The sequence below is a fragment of the Pholis gunnellus genome (genome assembly GCF_910591455.1).
Source record: "Pholis gunnellus genome assembly, chromosome: 12".
NCBI lineage: Eukaryota > Metazoa > Chordata > Actinopteri > Perciformes > Pholidae > Pholis > Pholis gunnellus.
In genome coordinates this window covers 15,489,751-15,510,391 of record NC_136539.1, presented here as the reverse complement: position 1 = coordinate 15,510,391, position 20,641 = coordinate 15,489,751, and the positions used below count along the sequence as shown (strand labels likewise).

The following is a 20,641-nucleotide window of genomic DNA, read 5'->3' as shown; positions in this document are numbered from 1 at the left end:
ATGGTTTATGAGGATGTGCAAAACAATAGCAGTGGAATCATCACCCATCATATCATCTCTTATTTTCTTCCACTGCAGCCCATTTCCTCAAGTGGTGGTGAGGATGATGATGATGATGATGATAATAATAATGAAGTGCAGGACGAATCTGGAGAGGATACCGGGAGCCTAGGAATGACATCAACACAATTTTGTTGAACGTGGATATCGATGTCGCGGCGAAGGATGGGCCCTCTCCTCTCGGCCGCCTTCGTCCTCCTGCTGGCCCTGAACGGCGTGTCAGCGGCCTCGGTTGGTAACCCCACGGATTACACCACGGACGAGGCGGAGCAGACCGCCAGTGACAACATCGGCTTCGATGACTACCGGGGGAAAGGATGCGTGGATGACAGTGGCTTCGTCTACAAACTCGGGGAGCGCTTCTACCCGGGACACTCGAACTGTCCGTGCGTGTGCGCGGAGGACGGGCCTGTGTGCGACCAGCCCGAGTGCCCTAAACTGCACCCCAAGTGCACCAAAGTGGAGCACAATGGATGCTGCCCCGAGTGCAAGGAGGTGAAAAACTTTTGCGAGTACCGGGGGAAAACGTACAAAATACTGCAAGAATTCAAGGTAAGGTCTGAGTTCTCCAACCTCGATCGTTTGAAACACTGAAACAATTGGTTCAGAGTCACCAACTTACAAAAAACATGGCAAAATCCTCGCACTTTACAAAAGTTGCCATCAATATTTCCAATAGACTTCTTTCTCTTATTGGCTAAAGTAGAAGGAGCATGATGTTTAACCCTTACATACTGTTCATATGTAATGCCTTCACAGTATGGTCCAGGTCAATTTGGACCCAGACCAAGAATTCCCTCATAGTAAGTGTCTATACCACATTTTTAACAACAGATCTATTTCGAAATAGCCTCTGTCTCATTAATACATGTATGATTAATCCTTAATAAATGTTTCAGAGAGCAGGGTGTATTTTAAGTTTTACAACATTCGTTTTTGGAGAAAAACAACTACTATTATATATTATCATGTCCTGTTTTACATAAGACATAAAAACATAAAAGTCATAATGATTTAAATATATTTGGTGAATTTGAAAATGGCATGAACATTCTGGAACTGTTGGAATTTATAATATAACCATGTTTAGAGCTACTGTTTCCAAACTAATTAATAGCATTGTATTTCATCTTTGTTTTTTAGTACAATGATAAAATAGTTCTAAGATCACATTTATTGGAGGGCTATAGCGACCCAACTGATGCTCATGAGTTGGTTCCATCTTGCCAGGTTGATTCAGTCAGTCACCGCCAAAGTCTGGATGCCACGGAAGCAACCATCTTACTTATGGCTGTTTGTCTGGGTTGATATACGTCATAAACAATTACATGAACACCCCTAACTTACTTACATGCTCATGTCAAATGATATACGTCAATTAATTCAAACACGAAACAAAAGTCTGTCTAGGTCTCATGGAGAGGAGGAATTTTAAGTGCAGTTGACCAAACACCCACACACTGCTTTTTGGTCTTGCAAACTGTTGACAGCAATAGACTTCAATGCTATTTAGTGTTGAAACATGGCAAAATACAGCACAATGGCAGCATTGACCTGTGGTGTCGGGTTGTTAGGTTTGGGTTAGAGAGGCTTAGTGTGAGTATACTGCTTGGCGGACAGTAAAAGTATCATGAAAATGTGTTTATTGGCCAAGGGCACAAAGATGGCTGCCTCCCAGAGTGATGTCATCTCTCCCTCCCTGCACCATCAACTGAATATTCACCCAGCATTACTAAATTGGCAGATGCTATAAGAGTATTTAATGCTTTGAGTTTTGGACACTGGGTCATTGCTGGCAGATTCAGTTTCCCCGTGTCTCCTGCGAAGGGAGCAAAGTTTCTAGACCAGTGTCTCATCGAGCATGACAGTTCTGCCTGATTATAAATAACATTGTTAGCATGACAACTAAGTTCTGTGTTTAAATTGTTGCTGCCCTTGCTGAAACATCTTCATTCATCTTCCTTAACAATTGATATGACTGCTAAATGCTGCCCAAACAACAGTTTAGCGCTATCGTTAAACAAGGCATTTGGTCATGTCTGTGCTAATATATGAGTAACCAGTTAAGATCAGTAAGTCTATTGTAGTTGTGTGTGTGTGTGTGTGTATTCAGGACTGAATTTACATTGGAGGATGTTTTTCCCATCTAACATATTTAAATTTCTTTCTGGATCTACATTTCATGACATAACGTTAGAGGCAGAAAACCTAAATCTCGTGATTCCAACATTTGAGACAAGTAAGCAAGAAGAACGATGGCATGGCCAATATCCTGTTCATTTTTAAAAACAAAACTATTTCTTACATCAGTTTTATCCAGAAACTGATCTCTGTGGACACAGTATTTTTCACAAACATCCACCAAGTTTTACTAGTTTTTAAAATTGGATGCACAAACCAACAACAGCTCTGGGACAAATGGGTTCTCCCAGAGGATTTATGTTCATAAGTCACTTTCCAATCATCTATTTTGTCAGCCAGCTCAAAATGATAGGCACTCCAGAACTAAATTAATACTTGAAAATAAGCTTTCAAAATCATTTTTCAACATTAACTAGCATTGTCTGTGGAAGATTAGTAATGTTCAACAGCGTTGCTAACCACATACCAGAGATCAAACAATGAGCAGATCCAAATAAATGAATGAAACAAATGAACATTCACAATCATCCAAAGAGGAAACCTCTTATACATGTCTACAAGTTTATCAGCAATTCTAGGGAACTTTATGCAAGTTGCATTTATTAAAATATGTACCAAACCCACACAACAAGTCTGAGCTTGTTAACTCATCTAAGCGTTCTTCTGAGATGTGAGAGCATAAATATTGTATGCTTTCAGCCTCATAAAGAAATATATAAGACTGAGAGCATTTCAGCTATTTAGCACTAACAAGCTTCAAAATGCTTTGGAAGAAAAAAATGAAATATTTCCTCTAATTATCAGACATAACAATCATGTTTTTCATATCTTCAAAACATTAAAAGCCAACATTTTACTATTGGACACAGTTAATATATATATATACTATATATATATATAAGTAGGAACTCATTGTGCTATGGTTAAGGTCTTCTAACTAAAGCAAAAGCAGTATTAATTGCTTCTTATTTATTGGCCACTTTAAGTAAGCAGAGCAAGATGTAAACTCAACAGATTATCTCCTTGTAAAGTCGTTACGGTGAATGTATTAGCACACAGAGCAATATTAGCATTCATATATCCAGCCACCTGATGAATAAGTCTCTTTTTGTTTTCGGACCCCTGGGGCTCTTTAGCTGCTAAATGCTCCACTGAGTTCACCAGCTAGTTGCTAACTTTGCTCTCTGCTGTTGCACAAGTAGCAGGCACTTAATTTAACACAGCTTTGTTGCCGTAAACCTCTGTCTGATCCAACTAGAGATGAGGTTGATGTGAGCATTAAAGCTGTGGTCCTTAAAACCAAGCTGAAGATATTCCTAAGATATCCCATCGAGCTGAAGGGACCAGCAGAGTCTGTGATCATTGTGTCACCTCAAGCAAACTCTTTCACAGTACACATAATCATTTGAGCCATTATTATACAAATATTGATCAGCTTTAAAGTTAGGGAAAGATAATAATTATGGTTAAATAATAAAATATGAAGGCTGACTACTACTATATCCGAGGAACATGAACCTGTGCTGCCTGTGTTGAAGGCAAACGCCTGATAACAGACTTATATCACTTGTGCAGAAGAGTTGCATATGAATATCATTCGCAGCAAGTGGACAATTGTGCTTTTATTGAAAAGCTCAACGCTGTTTACCTGTCATGCAAGGCTTCAGCACAATATTTTGTCATGTTTATTTCAGTTTACATAAGAACTTCAAGGTAAAGCAATCCAACCTCTGCTGGAAGATGTTGTCACATGTCACACCTGTGAATATTAGCTGTCTTGTCACTGAGACAAGGCAGGCCAGGGGGGGACACAGGGAGTGAAGCCAGATAAAATGTAGACAAGCATCATTATTAATCGTTCCGCTACAGTTTATCCGTATTCATTTTAAATGGTTATAGGTGCTTTTCATGTGTCTGTCTCTCGTACATTCAGCTGAATGAATTAACCAGGATATGTTTGCCTCAGGGGACAATATGCTAGTGCTGAAACAATTTGTTGAATAAATAATTAGTCAATCATAATAAAAATGGATTAGCAACAATTAAAATATGCTATTGCAATGTCTGCTTTCCTGTGTTTTACATTTGTATTATTATTATTATTAGTCATAGTAGTAGTTCTAGTAGTAGTAGTTTAAAGTCATTTGTTTATTAATCGAAATAAATAATCAATTAATTGATAATGAAAATAATTGTTAGATGTGGCCATTAACATTATGCATTGGCACATCAGCATGACGGTGACATGTGTTGCTGTTAATAAGGAGTGAGTGGGATTCGCCCATTTAAAACCTATGTACTTAATCTGTACTGATTGGTGTGTTTCAACATCAGACAGCATCAAGCTCAGTCCTGCATTGGGATGCAAGCCCACAGATTTTGTAAAGGCCACTGTGAGTGCATAATCCTCTCAGTTTGATGTGAGATCAAGTCCATCAATAGCGCGGCTCAACCCGCATGCTAACCTTGACAGGAGGGCCCAGAAAGGAAGGACATTCTTCATACTTGAAGGAGGAAAAAAAGATATTCTTTTGTCCTTATTGACTATTTCAGTGATAATTACACAACAAAAATTAAGGAGAGAGGAAATCTGTGCGAAACCGCCTCTCTTATCAAAGACCACACAAGTAAATCTTGGTCCACATCCTGTGTGAGGTTTGGGTCTCTTCAGTGAACACATGAAAGCTTCGGAACCCTGCAGTGTTCAAGGAACCCAATTTAAAGATGCCGACAGGTTAACCTTTGGTGAGGGCCTCATTGGCATTTCCTTTGCGGTGCTCGTGCTACATTGTGCAGAAGTTTGCATTTATATTCAGTAGCCGATGAAAGACACAGCACAGGCGGTCAGTTTGGAGCTTTTGGGATGAAGAATTGAGCTACACATAGCTTGGCGTCATCCAACACTTTATTTTAATTTTTTTCCCCATTATGCTGGAAATCCCATCATGCAATGTGTCGGTCATTAAGTCCCATGCAAGTAGAGTGTGCAGTCATTGTCATGCAAGTGGTATCGGGCATTCATTCAACACAAAGTAGCTGACTGCAGTGCAATGTCAGCCTGTCATTTGTTGAATCGAACGCTTGTATAACTCATGCATCAGCAACCTGACAATTAAGTCTATAGTACGGGCCGGCAACATAAAGAAAGCCCAGAGATACTCTGATTACAACACACGGATGGAGTGCCATAACTCCACTATATCTTTACATAACAAATAGCTGTTAGCTGCTATAGTAATGCTCTCAATTTGGAATTCAGCACCATTAAGTATATTTAGCAACATAGCATTTAATACAGAGTCATTTTTTTGTAAGTGTAGATTTGCTACCAGTGGGTGTATTTTCTACTTTTTTGCTATGTTTCCCTGTGAGCGAGTCATGCCACTCAACCTTAGTAGGTGTTTCACCGACAGGGTTCCCCATCAGATGAGGAAGGGACCAGTCCGCCCAGCATGGCTGCCGGCGTCCCTCTGGCCCCAGCGCAGCTGCAATCAAGAACCGGGAGATATAGGGTGAGTTCAGATCCCAGATCGTCAGGCTAGGGCTGGGATGTGAACTCAAATGTGAACAATCCCGTGCTTCCTGCGATTCCCCTAGGGAAGGAATGCAGAGTTAAAAAGGGGGAGGGCTCTAACATTATTTTAGTTACAAAGGTGCACACAGCAGATTTCAACCATCAGACTATCTTGAATGATTTCTCATTTAGAGGCAAGTAATGTTAATTGATTCATTTGCAAGTAATATCAATGCTGACTTAATACTTCGTGTCTACTCACCTTCCCTTAAATCCCCATGAGACAGGTACTAATCTATCCAGTGCAGTACAGTTAAGGCCTACTACTGCGTGGGGCTTAAATATTGAGGCAATTTCATTTTCATTTTGTGATTCGTCGGTTTCTCGTGACATTTAATTGTTCTCTCAATACAACACCAGTCTTTGCAGAACTAGGTTTATCGTAATTACAGAAACGTGCTGTGAAAGCCCATGTGCAGAAATTCACAACAGTGAATTTTATAAAAGCATGCAAACACACACAAACACACACACACACACACACACACACACACACACACACACACACACACACCCAGAGCTGCCCACACATCACACACAACAGTAATTAGTCACTCTGCTTTTCGGCACTGACACCTATGAGACAAAACAGCCATAAAAGCTGTTAAAATAATTGCCCTAAGAGGTTCTCTGATCCAATTTGCCAGAGGCAGGAAGGGCCCTAGTTACGGGAAATTATTGAGTGAAAACAATTAGGCCACAAATAATTTTCAAAAAAGTTTTTTTCTTGTTTGAACTTCCTTGCACTTAAGGTGCCCCTGAACGGGTGTTTTTAGCATCCAACTCCCCTCATCCACAAATCCATTTGTCTCAGAGTGGGAATGAAAAGCATGACAGCTGATTCACTCTTAATACCCATCAGCCAAAAGGACAGGGACAACAGGAGACTTTCCTTCACCAAAACATCTGGCAGCACGTGGCAGTGCTGGTGCTCCATTTTCTTTTGTGAGTCTGGGCTAAGGCATGACTGATCCTCTTCACGGTAGACCAAACACAAAAGGACGCACTGAAAACACCAGGCGCCGATGAATTCATTGAAGGAATGTGTCATAGGTACATGGAGTAGTTTTCTCTTTTAAATTACATTATTAACATACTTGTTAAAAAAGATTTCTTTTTAAAGGTTAATTGTATTGTAGTGAATAAACACCACTGTCCCTCACTTTTGTATAACAGACAGTTCTAGTAACAGTAACAGCTTTTTTATTGCATGAATTGTGCTAAATAAACTTCTCTATGCTAGTTTCTTTGGCCATTCTTGCATAAAGTAATCAGAACGTCAAGAAGCCAGCTGCTCTTAACGTACTAACGTACTTTTCAGTCTTAAAATAGTAAAATGAATGTGAACCATAAACAATGACTTTAAGTCTTTGTTTTAGTTGTTTCTGGATCACATTCATTTTCAAAAATATTGATTGCATCGCCTCAAACCACATGAATAATATATGTTAATTCTTATGTTGACTTTAATTCCAATTTATACCTACAATTTTCCAGCAGCCACTATTCCAGACAATACATTTTCTAGGAAAAACAAGTAAAAGTTTTTGCAGATTTAGTCATGCATCCCTAATGTGTACTTTCAGGACAACTATATGATGTCTAATCGTCTTCTTCTCTATCCTCTAAAGATAGTAATATGCTTTATGGGGGAAAAGGGAAACCATATCTGTGCCAGATGCAGACTCCAGTGAAACTGTGTCTAATTGTTATGTTTTAGAGAAATTTCCTTGTATGTTTGGCAGCTGATCAAATATTTATCAGAATTGGTGTAAGCTGGACCCTTACCATCCACTTAACTAATTGTCTCGGTCCTAGAGTGAATTCATGGTTGTACTGTGCTTTTAGCATTAATCAGATACTTCAAACTAACATGAAATCGAATATCCACTGCTCAGTAAAGGCTCTGTTAAGGAGAAGAATGTTGTGTTGTCAGTCTGTTGCTTTTATTACTGAAAGAACAAATAACTATTAAATGCACGCGTTTGTGTGTTTGTGTTGTTATGAAGGTCAAGTTTCCATGGACACTCGTATCCTGGTTTTAAGTTTTATCCTGGCAGTGATCATATATGGGATATGGCATTCACATGGGACATGAGAAACCTGGTTATTCATATCCCGTTGTTATTATAACAATATCCAGGTTTCTGAATGTCTGCAATATAGGTCGGTCTGACTCATCCACATCCAGCAACTCTCATTTCTGTCCACACTGAGCTCCTTCAGCATTTAAGATCCAATTTTTGTTTCTGGCTGCAAGGACTCTGCTGCATTCTGGTTCTAGTTTCCCCATCTTATCAGCAGTAATAAGGGATGAGAGCAACAATACAGCTCCATCTGCTATGTTGGAGTTTCAGACATTCTCGTCAGGAAGTGTTTCAAATACATGGGCCAGACGTGACCACAGTAGTTCCTACAGCTACCCTTCTTTTTGTATTCTTCATATGGGGTGGAAATAAAGTCACATTGGTTCAATACGGAGGCCCTCCCCAATAATGATGTGAGTCTCCTCCTTATGGCCAGACTTTGGGACAATCTTAGAATCCATCCCATGTCTGTGCTTCATTGACTAACAACTAAATAATTAATTCCATGTTTCCGAAACTAGGATATCATGTTTATATGCCAAAATACAACTCAACAGGATTATTAGTGTGCATGTAAACACCAAAGTGGGATTGAACCTCCATGTAAACACTCAGTATAAAGCTCATTAGTGCAAACTGCTGTTGCTTCAATTCCCTGACGAGACATATTTATTACTACATAACATAATCTTGACTGATTTAAGGTACGGTGTTATTGATTTTATATGTTGCCCAAGGTTAGGTATCTCATCTTCACTAAACCCAGAAAGGCTCATGGACAACAAAGCTAAGTGAGCTTTATATATTTAATTACTGGTGCCGAGGCAAAGCCAAGTATTCCTGTTGGAGAAACACGCAGAAACAGAAACCTGTAATGCAGCCGTGGCTTCTTGAATCGAGATTGCATGTGTGAGACACAGCATATGCTCCACTACTGACCCTGAGTCCCACCTTGCCAGCCCCCACAGATTAAGTCTGTCAAGTTGGCAATATGTGGTCCGTCTTCCATATGTATGAGACAGCATCTTGCTGTGTAATTGGTACATTTCTGTATGAGCGGTCAATCTGACGGAGGGGGAAGATAACTGTAAGGATGTTTAACTCTGCTAAAGAGAAATATTTTGGGTTTACTTACATGAGCGCACTGCTACTTGTGTGGATAAGATATGAGAGGAATTTCTGACAGGAATTTCTAACGAGAGGAGAGTGGAGTTATAGATGTTCCGGTTCACATCTTTGTGTGTATTTCTTAAAAGCTTTTATCATTTCCTTGCAGCTACACTAGAGAAAGGAAAGTCATGTTGAACATCAGGGAGTGGAAGCTCTAAAATATGCAACCGGCACAATGAATAGGCAGATTAAATCTATCACCATTAACATCACTAAGAGTATGAATAATTTAAAGCAAAAATATGGAACAATGTGTTTTATACCAGGACACGGAACAAGTTACAGACATTTCCACACGCAAATGCAGGCGCTGTTCTTGCACTCAGATTTTGTTTTGTGTGTGTGTTTTCTTGCACTATGTAAACACCATATATGAAAATAACTTTTAATCCCACTGGACGGTTGTCTGAAATATCGTTTAGCTGTTACAGTCGAGACAGTTTTATGTATTCTCTACCCCACCCCTCCATCTTTTTATGTTGCTCATATTCAACTTGTGGCTGCAGTGCATTCAGCCATTAATTCAACAAAAAATACAAGCCTGGCCACTTCCCATTCGATGCATTAATGCATCCTGTCAGAATTGGCTGATAAAAGTCACATTAAACGGCATGCATTATTACCACAGCCCTTTCATTTCATACAAAACTGAACCGTGGAACTGTTGTTGTTGCTACAATTCAATTGAAGTTGGTGGAAATATGGCGGTGTGGAAACAGTCTGGAACTAATGCAGTTTGGGATAGGTGATGGCAACATTACAAAAAAAAGAAATGTATTCCACAGCACAACATCCAGCATATAAAGGAATAATAAAAATGATAACATTTTTGGTTATAGACTTAGTCGCTTTACTGCCAAGAGAAAGACTAGAAGTTTGATACCAATCTTCTGGCACTGAATATGTAGCTGGAGCCAGCAACTAGCTAGCCAAGCTTAGCATAAAGATTGGAAACAAGGGGAAGCAGCTATGGCTCTGTCCCACCAATTAACAAGCTCACTAATTAACACGATGTATCTCGTTTGTATAATCCGTACAAAGACCTAACAAATATAAATTGATGCATTTAAATATTGACTGCAGCAGTTTGGGAAATTTGCGGACTTGAGACGGACACATGAACTATTTTAATGTGACGTATCGGAACCATTTGTTTGGTTTCAGTTGCTGCTCTCCACAAAAATCACATATTCTATCAAATGTGAGCTGCAAAAGGGTTATGAAATATGAAACCTATGCACCCTCTAAGCTTAGTGCAGAGTGCTGAGTTACTGATAGAGCAGACCCAGAGCAGAGATGCCCTCAAAAGACTGTTTGATGAGCAGAAGAACAATGTAATATGTCGAACAGTTGACCTTTCGTGATTTGGAAACAGTTTGTATTTTTCCACTCCATGTAATTGCATTACAGTTCATTTTCCGGTCAGGAGACTTTGTAAAGAGTCAAGTGAGCGGCAGCAGCACAGAGAGCTGCATAGCACTGATTTACATGTTGCAGAGGTGGAGAGATAAGCCTCTGAACTGTTTCCTGAGGCAGGCCGCAGCAGAATGCAGCAAAAATACTGAATATCATCAACACTACTTTGTAGACTCTCTTGTTAGTTATTTCTGGTGATTTTATTCAAAGTCAGCTACAGGCTCCTTTCGTTAAGACACAATAAGCCTAATAAAACTGGCTTGGTGAATAATTTATTAACTCGTCTCTTTGTTTATGAAGACAGTATGAGATGCGTGTAATGGGAATATTTTTTAATTGGGAAATATCAGCACAGGGGCAGGCTGTTCATTCTACTGGCCAGTAGTAATCATGTAGAGCACACAAGCCGGAAAAAGGTGAAACCTACTGAATCATCTAACCCAAATTTCTCTTCCCTCCCCCTCTCCCCACAGCCGTCACCCTGTGAGTGGTGCCGCTGCGAACCAAATAATGAGGTACACTGTGTGGTGTCTGACTGCGCCGTCCCAGAGTGTGTCAACCCTGTGTACGAGCCAGAGCAATGCTGCCCCATCTGTAAAAACGGTAAACACTCGTCTCCTCTGGACTACAACGCACACTCTTCAGAAGTCATTACATTTTTCATTTAAACGATGACGGCAACTTTATCTGCGGTATCGCCGTTTGATGGCCGCGCCTTTAGAGGATGAGGATGTAATTGGTGTTTTATGAATTAAAATTATTACCTTGGGCCCGTTGGACACTAATGAGCAGTACTGGTTTTAATTATAAATGACACACTAAGCAGAGTAAACATTAGCCCATTGATTAAAGGCATGGTAGGAGGGACTAATGGGTCCTCGGAGAACCCTTTATCTCCCAGTGCCCTGACGCCCTTGTCACACACAGCCAATCCCTAAATTAGAATTATAGGATTCCAATGGTTCACTGGCTATTTACAAGGCGAGGTGGGAGATTTCCCTTTGCCAGCAGCAATCCTGAGGGACAGATGGAGCTTTATGACTAAAGTACAGTAGCTGTTCGACTGCAATGTGATCCGGGCTGGAATGCCAAACAGCAAAGAGTGCCAGTGGGTAATATTAAATGCAGTCACAACACAATGTTGCGTTTTCTATTTTGTCATTTGGCTCAAATGTAAGCTTCAGATCATTTGAGAGCTGAAAGAAAGTTTTCCTAAACTCAAATGAAAAACCTGGCAAATAATTAAAGATGCACTCTCGTGACTACTGTATGCTTTGTCTTTGCTTTATGTTGAGTGCCACAATAAGGACATTGTTCACGAGTATTCCTGTTGAAATACACTAAAAGTAAAGTCCTGAAATATATTTCTTTTTCTTTCAAGCAGCGGTTGACCTATAAATGTGATAAGAGGAACTTTGTTTGAGGCGGATGCTAAATGGCTATTTCCCAACAACAACCCACATTTTCTTTCACCCTTTTTCCTCATTTCTTCTTTATCCCCCTTGCTTTCTTTCTTTTATTTCAAAACACATACACACACACACAAACACCCACACTAACAAGGCTGCAGTAGCTGCTAGAAAGGGAGCTAATCCAGGCTGACAGGACACAGTGACACACTTGGCATTTCAGGGTAGGCCTGCCGTTTCCAGGATCCCCAAGGGTGCATGGTCAGGCTCTGGCAGCCAGTTAAATCTCTATGGGAGCTGAGGGCTGTGAGGAGAGGACAATGAAAAATGCTGTTTAATTCTCATTCTTTTGGCCAAGGGACAGGGGGCTGTGAAAGGAAGACATCTACTTATGTGCTTCGGCTTGACATGCAATCAGTGGAAGACAGTCATACATTTGTCGTCTTCACCTGCTGAAAGTGTTTGGTTTCAAATCATTATGTGAAATGGTTGCAACCCTCCAAAATGTCAATGTGTTTTTCTCACAAGGGAACAATTATATGACACGGACATGAATAGCAACAGTTCATAGTTTGGTGTGGTGATTGTGGTGTCTGCTTAACCCCAGACCCATCAGATTGAGTAAACATTTTTTAATATTTAAAGCTAGGGTTGGTAATGTACGCTAGGTTAAAAAAAAAATTATCCAAATAAATAATCCAGCCCAGTGTTCAGCCCAGGCCTTGTACATCCATGCTAGCAGCATAGCATTAGCACTGTTCCAGCACAGGTGAAAGATCTTGCTGAACTCACTCATTCTGAGATGGTTAAAGAAAAGCTTTTGGCTTGTTTAAATTTAAAAACCAATCAGAAGTGACAAGGGGTGGCGCATTTACGCTTTCAACGCTTTTTATTGTTAGGATGTTTCTTTAGACCGTCTGCCTCTTGGAGACCCTGAAAACAGCAACAGAGAGCAGAATGCAGCACAATGGAATAGTTAGCCAGGGGGCTTATCTCTGAGATCCACGTTCATTGAGTCTGACTGATTCAGCTCTTATCTTTATCATGAATTATATACTGTAAAGACATCAGGAGATACATGTAATTGTATATTTCTCATGAAGAAAATGATAATGAGAAGTGTGTTGAAAAAGGCCAGCATTGTTCTCACTTTGATGGGATTAAGCCATGTATGTATCTGCCTGAAGACTGACATCATGGATTTTTCAGACATATACAGTAGCAGTGCTATATAGCTGCAGTCAGGTCACATATTCAGACTGACGTCGAGCTAAGGACAGCTTGCAAGTGTTTGTAAATTAAAGGTTTTATATGGAAGCATTTCTTACCTCTAGGAAAGACCTATAATCATATTTGAGCCAAATAGGCTGTAATGAGCCCTCGTATGCATTCACTCCTTAAGATGCAGTCACGGAAAGTATGATGTACTAGGACACAGGACAAACAGTTCCTGACTTCACTAAACTGTATTGGCCATGAATCGATCACAAGCTCGGATGGGTGACAGTGTGCCCTTCGAATGGTAACAGGTAGCTGAAACTGTGTCCTTGTGGCTCTAAGTCTATCTTGCAATAAACAATCACACTTGGCAGCCAGGACCAGTGCTGCTCTTCCCTCATCAACCTCTACTGAGTTTGTCCTGTAACCTGTGCCAGCTGTCCAGAGGCAGATCAATGAGAGTTAAGACTTGGCAAGCGTTCTCAATGTCTCCTCTAAGCTCAGTTCAAAGGGCTTTTATCAGGTCCAAAAAGGACTCAAATATAGAAATAGAATGATTTCAATTTTTGCTGCACTGCACAGACAGATTTAGTTGCTACATTACGGGTTACACATTTTCATGCCCTTCCTGTTTAGTGAAAACCATGCATCTCCACATTTGTTCATTTAGAATTTTAGTTTTTTACTGATGAACTGAAGGATGAAGTGTTCGTTTGTGGGTGGAGACATTTCGTTGAATATTTTCAGTGTGGTGTAGATCATTTTACTTCATTAAAAGTTAGGTAAAAGTAATGCATAAACATAAAAGAAAAGTCAACTTGGCCTTACTCATGCTTTGAGTCAGTGTGACTTTCAATATTTAACCAAGATCACGATCTTCAGCAAACCTTAATCGTGTGCTTTGAGTTGCCCCGACACTATCATAAAACGCACTAGTGTGACAGCAGATATGTTGACTAGTAGGAAAAGAACAGATGTTACTCATGTCATTGACAATGGCTCTGTCCCAGTAAGCCGTGACAGTGAACTAGCATGCACACAACCAGGACCCCAAATTTAAAGCAGCTAAATGGAATACAGCCATCATTCATTTTAATTAATACACCCATGCCTTTCCTACTGTGACATATCAACATGTCTTCCAAAAAAAGGCCTATTCTGTACCCAAGTTGAGTAATTGTACAGATATGCGAGCAGCTGGCCCGTGTCCCCAAATGTACTCTGTGTAGCAACGCTCCTCAGGTCAACTTCCCATACAGTTTCATTGCTAATGTTAAGTTTGCTTGGACTAAATCAAATTCACTGTGACACTAAGATGTCCATGAAAATAAGATGTAAAAGCTACTGTGTCTTCAAGAGTTATGACACATATGAGTTTTTTACGACTACTCATCGAGTCTTGAATCCAGCAAGTTTTACGGCGCTGTATACTGAGAGCAAAGTCACCGTCACACCAATTGAGCTGCTGATTGCTTCATCTAGATGATTAAATTTGGGAAGAATTCCTGGCACCTCCTGGCTGCGCTCTCTCAAAAAGTAGAGGGAGATTTACGCCACCTCAAATCGCCCCGAGGCAGGGAGAAACAAATCAGATTGAATTATTTCAAGTGGTATTTACCAATAATGAATGCATCGCATTCCCGTTTTCTGCTTCCACGGGTGCAGATCCTGAAATGTACCCAGGATTAATCTGTCTCTCTATCTACTGAGAATATCAAATACATGGGTACGAGGTGTTCCACTGGTACACAATCAAACTGGTTTTAGATTTGCAAATCAACAAAAAGGGATCCGTGCAAGAAAATCCGACATGGTTTTCAGGATAAATCAGATGTCAAAATTAATCTGAGTTCTTTGTTGCGCAGGGTGTGTGTGTGTGTGTGAAGATAAATCATGTAAGGAATTGCTAAAGAGTTCTGTGGCCTTTTCATACAGACCGAAGTGATTAACACCATCCTCCCTACTGCCTCTCTCTGTACTCCAGCCTCTCTGTACTGCCAAGCCAGCGCCTGGCAGCTTCTCTGCTTGCAGCGCATTAGGATGCAAAGCGCTCCGTGTCGAGGGAGAAGGGGGAGACTAACAAAAGCGCTTTAGTGTTGCAAAAACAAGCCCATCGGTGCATGCCCGTGAAAAGATCTGTACGTCTGCTCTGACTCCCCTAACTCCCTGCAGCTCTCTGCATCACTCCACCACCCCTCCAAAAAGAGAAGCCCTCAGGAGAGCCACATCCATTTCTTGTCGTTCTCATTCCTTCTTTCCTGTCTGTCTCCCCCTTCCCATGCGGCAGGTCCAAATTGCTTTGCTGGAACAACGATCATCCCAGCCGGAATTGAAGTAAAGGTGGACGACTGCACCATCTGCCGCTGCCACAACGGAGACTGGTGGAAGCCGGCGCAGTGCTTGCGGCGGGAGTGCCTCAACGGCCAGACGTTGTCATAGAGAGACTCCACAGGGGATGGTGGAAAAGCTCAGGCATGGCCCTGCCTACTGCACCATTTTGTGTGATTGACAGGGCAGGAGCACAATTCCTAAGGAACCTGAGACAGCGCAGCATCGAAGCGATGCTCTCACAAGCTTCACACAAACACAAATGTAGTCACTGAGAAGAAGTCGGAACTTGTCACAAGGCTGTTTCCACCGTCCAGTTTTAATTGTCCTATATATATTTTCAGAAGTTGACTTGCTGCTCTCACACAAAAAAAGTTTCTATGCTCCTTGAACACTTTCCTAACCATTGGCAATGTTGGATTGCTCATACTGATTTCTGTACGTGTGTCATCTGCTTGTTGTACTTGTCTCTCACAATCACGCAGGTGTTGTAATATTCCAACAGCAGGAAAAACAAAATGTAAGCACACTTAACAGCGCTTTTTTTTTTTTTGTCAGATGAAGATTGACACCTGTGAAAGCACTGCAAAAGTGTGCTCGAGTTTCATCACTTCACTCTCAGAGCTTGTTTACAAGGTGCACTTCCCACATAAACGTTTGTGTCTTCAGAAGACTTTCGACCGCTATGGCAGCAAATCACCTCTAACAGTTAGATGATGCTACCGTTCATTTTATTAACTGCTCTAAAACCCTCAAACGCAGATTTTATTGCTCAGCATTCAATGGTTTTGAGTCATGTCCCAGCGCAGGCAGAGGAAGTTGGAACTGTAGAATTAGTATAGCAGGAAATGTGGTGGCAAGCAACTATGAGAAGAGCAGATGTACATTTCTGCAACACTGCATCAAAACCACAACTTTGGGCAGCCTCTTCCGGTTTAATTGTCATTATTGTTTTCTCTCAGAGGTCCATATCCTCCAAAATATTCCCGCTAACTAACTGCTTGAACTTGTTATCAAAAGCAATTAGCGAGCCAAGAGCAGCCTGCTTTAATTTCCCCTAATCAAGGAGTATTCTGTGATAAATCATCCAGCTGGGTGCAGCCTGCACACTGGGCACACTCCACCAGAACCGGCAGACAAAAAGAGGGAATCTGCGTATGTCTAAATGCTTTTAAGCAGCATTCACGTGCACACACATGTGAACATGCACAAGCACGCCATTCATCCACAATCTCATAGCCGCAGTATGTTGATCGGCACCCAGTGAAGCACTTAAACCTATGAGGCTTGCTATGTTACAAAGCTGTTACATTATCCCACTGCTATAGATTGGGTAATAGATTTTCTCAGCCCCTCCCCTCTCCGATATGTTAGAGAAGCTCTTCCAATGCGGTGTGGCTACATGGGCTACAACATAAAGACAAGCTAAGATATTGCCTTGATATTTCCCAACACCAGAGTGGTCCTCAAGTGGTCCAGTCGGGGAGAGAAAAAGCACCCACCCGGGGCCAAAAACACGATATTTTTGAGATGATAAATACGAGTCATTAATTCAAAGGTGAATTCCAGTAGGCTCATGCCATTCATCACTTGAATTTTTTCCATTTCCAGAAAATCCGTTCCCGTTAACCTTTTAGACCCTATTCCTGGGTGGTGATGGATGTGCTGCTTAATAATAGCAGCTCACAGCACTTTGTAATGAGACAGAAATGAACATAGGATAAAGACCAATGAATAAAGAGGTATATTACCTTTAAAAGGCACTAAAACTCATTTTGGGAAGAATCCCATGGTCTGCAAAGTCTGCTGCGTATTCTAAAGCTGCAGCACACGGTTGATGGAGGGATCACAGAATTTTAAAAAAAGAGTGTGGGTGGAGTTCAATTCCAAGTGCAACAATGAAGCTTGGGTCATTTTCATCATTAACCTAGAGTGATTTAGTGTCTCTTACTGTGAAAAGACAGTCCTCATCTATCTGGCTTGAGGTCTGCAGACTCAAAACAAAATTGACACCTACGGTTTATCAATCACAGTCTATATGCTCCAGATATTTTAGGATTAATAAAAAAGCACCTTCATCTGAATTATTTTCGATGCCAAAATTATTATTCAGCCTGTACATGAATCTGAAAATATATTGGAATGACTGGGTAGCAGAGACTGAAGTGAGCGTGCTTGGGCTCAGAGGCATTGCTATCACCACTGATGCCTTTTTGCTACTGTTCCAGATAGGATTCACAAAGCATGGCCTTTGGTTTCAAACCGTGTGAACAGCCCAGAATGCTTTAAGTGCAATTTCCTTCACACTCCTCTGCGCAATAGTTTAATGCTGTGAAGTACCCAAAAATAGTTATTGTTGTACTCCTCTAGCCAGCTGGGTGAATTAGTGTGAGTATTTGGAGTACAATGGCGAGGACACAGACAGTTAAAAAGACACAGCTAAAAGTCACGAATTCAATTCACAGAAAATTTTAGAATTACAGTTTTTTTGACAGAAGTCAATGTAGAAGATGATGCCTGGTAGAAGTATCCAGGCACCTTGGTCTAAATAGCAATGGTACATGGCAACTCATTGGAGAGTTTGATTGCCCTGATTCAATGTTCTTCCACGCTTCTGAGGTTCATTGCATTTGTTAAAATAATCTGGGGTGCCATGGCTGCTCATCTCCTTAATTTGCCAGCTACAAGCTGCTGCCATCAACTACATGTGAAGGTAGGAGTGCAGAGGGTAAAGTGGTTGTCAACATAAAGTCATACCTTTCAGACCCAGATCCTGCTCAATTGGCCCCCCATAAGAGCCGAGTTGCGATCCATGCTGTTAGTGGGAAGCAAAATAATAGAGAGATATGAAATCAAATCAGCAAATCCTAAATTCAGAGCAGGTACAGTCAAAGAAACCCATGCAAAGGAGATGCAGGAAAGCAAGCAAGACTGTACCGGTGCCTACATTGCTCTGAGTCTGCACTGTAAGTAGGTTGACTCCTTAAACAGTCATGGGAATTACTATAGAATGACTAAACCTGATGAATTAGGATCCACATGGATTAACATACAGTCGATTTCTATGTGTGCCATTTAAAAGAATAGGCAAGCATTTAAAAACACAATAAAAAAGGCATTTCGGAAAAAGCCTCTTTCTGAGCCAACCAGGGGGAATTACATTTCTCCTTGCAAATGCGTGAAGCTGCACAGTTTCAAGGACAGACCGGCAGCACAGTCCGTCTTTGTTCCTTTTCTGCCAAGAAATTTGAGTCTTCATGTCTGTCTGTAAATGTTTGTTGAAATGACCCCTATCTGTCCTCAAACCATTCAAACCGCAGGCTTGTACATGAGCATTTTCTAAAAAGTATACCATCTGCTTTTTCCATGAGACACCGACTTACTGTAGCTGGAAACTGTTTCTTTTTTCAGCAACAAAAACTGTTACATAAAGTGTGCCTGAAAACCAACACAGAATACGAAGAGAGAAACGCTGTTATTATACAATCAATTGTATTCGTTTTTTGGGGCACCAAGGGTCTGTTCACGAGGGACTCAAAGGATAGTTTCATTTCTATAACAAATTTGAAATTTAGGTTTAAAATTGAGATTGTATGATGATTGTATATGACCATATGCTCGCACAGGTTCACTCTACGCTGTACAAGAAACAAGGTCAAACATTTTTAAAGTAAAAAAAAAAAAAACATCGGTGTTGCCCATGTTGTTCATATGTAAATATTTTCAAAGGTTTAATGTGTATTCTGAAATCTGAGGTGGAGTAAAAAAAGTCATAAATGAAAAAATGTGTATTATTGATCGAGACAAAAACTATTTTGTTAAATAGACTTGAAAAGAAGTGTTATTCGGCAAAATTGTGTGGATCTTTGTTTATATGTTATCTTTTCTACTCTGAATTATGCTGATGCTTCTGAACACAAGATCGTTTAAGGTGGCAAGAAAATATCGCCATTAACGACCGACGAAAAGTTGAAATCATTCATTTGAACCCGTAAGGATGCTGCTGGGCAGATCTCCTTGGATTTAGCTCTTTTCTGTGTTTTAAAACCACAAAAACAATAAACGTTATGAAACTTAACAGCTGACCCAGAAGAAAAGCCGAACTCCAGGTAACCTTTCTATAAGCAGAACCTTTCACATAAAAAAGTAATACAATATTTGGTTAAGAGAAAATAAGAATATACCAGTTTGTAATGCTCAGTGAGTTCAAGGGCATGACTCACAGGTTTATTTCTCCATTCTATTTCATTACAAGTCAGTTTGGGCTTCTATCTCGTCCGCACTACTAATTGCCTTCTCCCACCTCCCGCCGTGGACAAGAAAAGGGAAGCAATTTTATGCAGCACATAGCAATCAATAGCAATTAGGTGCAACCCTGACTAATCCCTTTGAAAATGGCACATTGGGAGACGGCCAGTAGGACTCTTAAAGCTCACATAGCTTCAGGCTACACACCTACACACACACACACACCCCTTGTGTACACAAAGGTGGACACCACAAGTGCCAGTACTGTGAGGAAACAATTAATTGCTTTGTTTTTCCTATTATATCCTATGTCCTCTCCATCGATCTTTTTCGGGGACAGGCATTCTCAATTAAGTAATTATCTTTTCCTGGTAAACCAATGCAGATTATGGAATGCAATTCCACTCTAAAACCAGACAACTACATAACTAGAGGTTATGCAGATACAATTACATCAATGATTCATTCAGGAGTTGGGTTGGTGAAGGGCCGGTAGCGATGCAGGCATTGTACTGGAGTGTCGTGGTGAAGAGGGAGCAATTTACCAGTTTTCCAACCTTCACCTACGGCCAACAGCTTTGCTTAATGACTGAAAGAATCGGATCGAAACAAAGCGGCTGAACAGTTTCCTTCGCAGTGTGGCCGGGCTCACCTGTAGAAATATATCGAGGGGTCTGGATATCTGGATGGAGCTCATTCAGGTGGTTTGGGGGGGGAACCCGGGACAGACCAAAAACACCCAAATAATGGTATAAACTGTGCCGTATACAGGGTTCATTCACATTTTTACCATTACATTTCCAGGATGTGTCCATGTCTTTGAAGCTATTTTTCATGACCATACATTCTCTAAAAAAAGGCCTAGAAATGAACTATTTTCAAATGCCAAGTTTTTCATGACCGTACAAACCCTGAGTATGTGTAGCAGACATTATCACACACACACACACACACACACACACACACACACACACACACACACACACACA

At 40.7% G+C, this 20,641-nt stretch overlaps 1 protein-coding gene across 1 annotated transcript; it reads left to right on the top strand.

Annotated features, from left to right (window-relative positions):
- Positions 1-210: 210 nt before the first annotated feature.
- Positions 211-15,515, top strand: vwc2l (von Willebrand factor C domain containing 2 like; the record flags this gene model as incomplete). The annotated part of the gene is made up of 4 exons (XM_079169801.1): positions 211-612; positions 5,616-5,714; positions 10,923-11,052; positions 15,364-15,515. 4 exons carry the CDS (start codon positions 211-213, stop codon positions 15,513-15,515), a joined length of 783 nt encoding a protein of 260 aa, XP_079025927.1.
- Between the last annotated feature and the right edge of the window lie 5,126 nt (positions 15,516-20,641).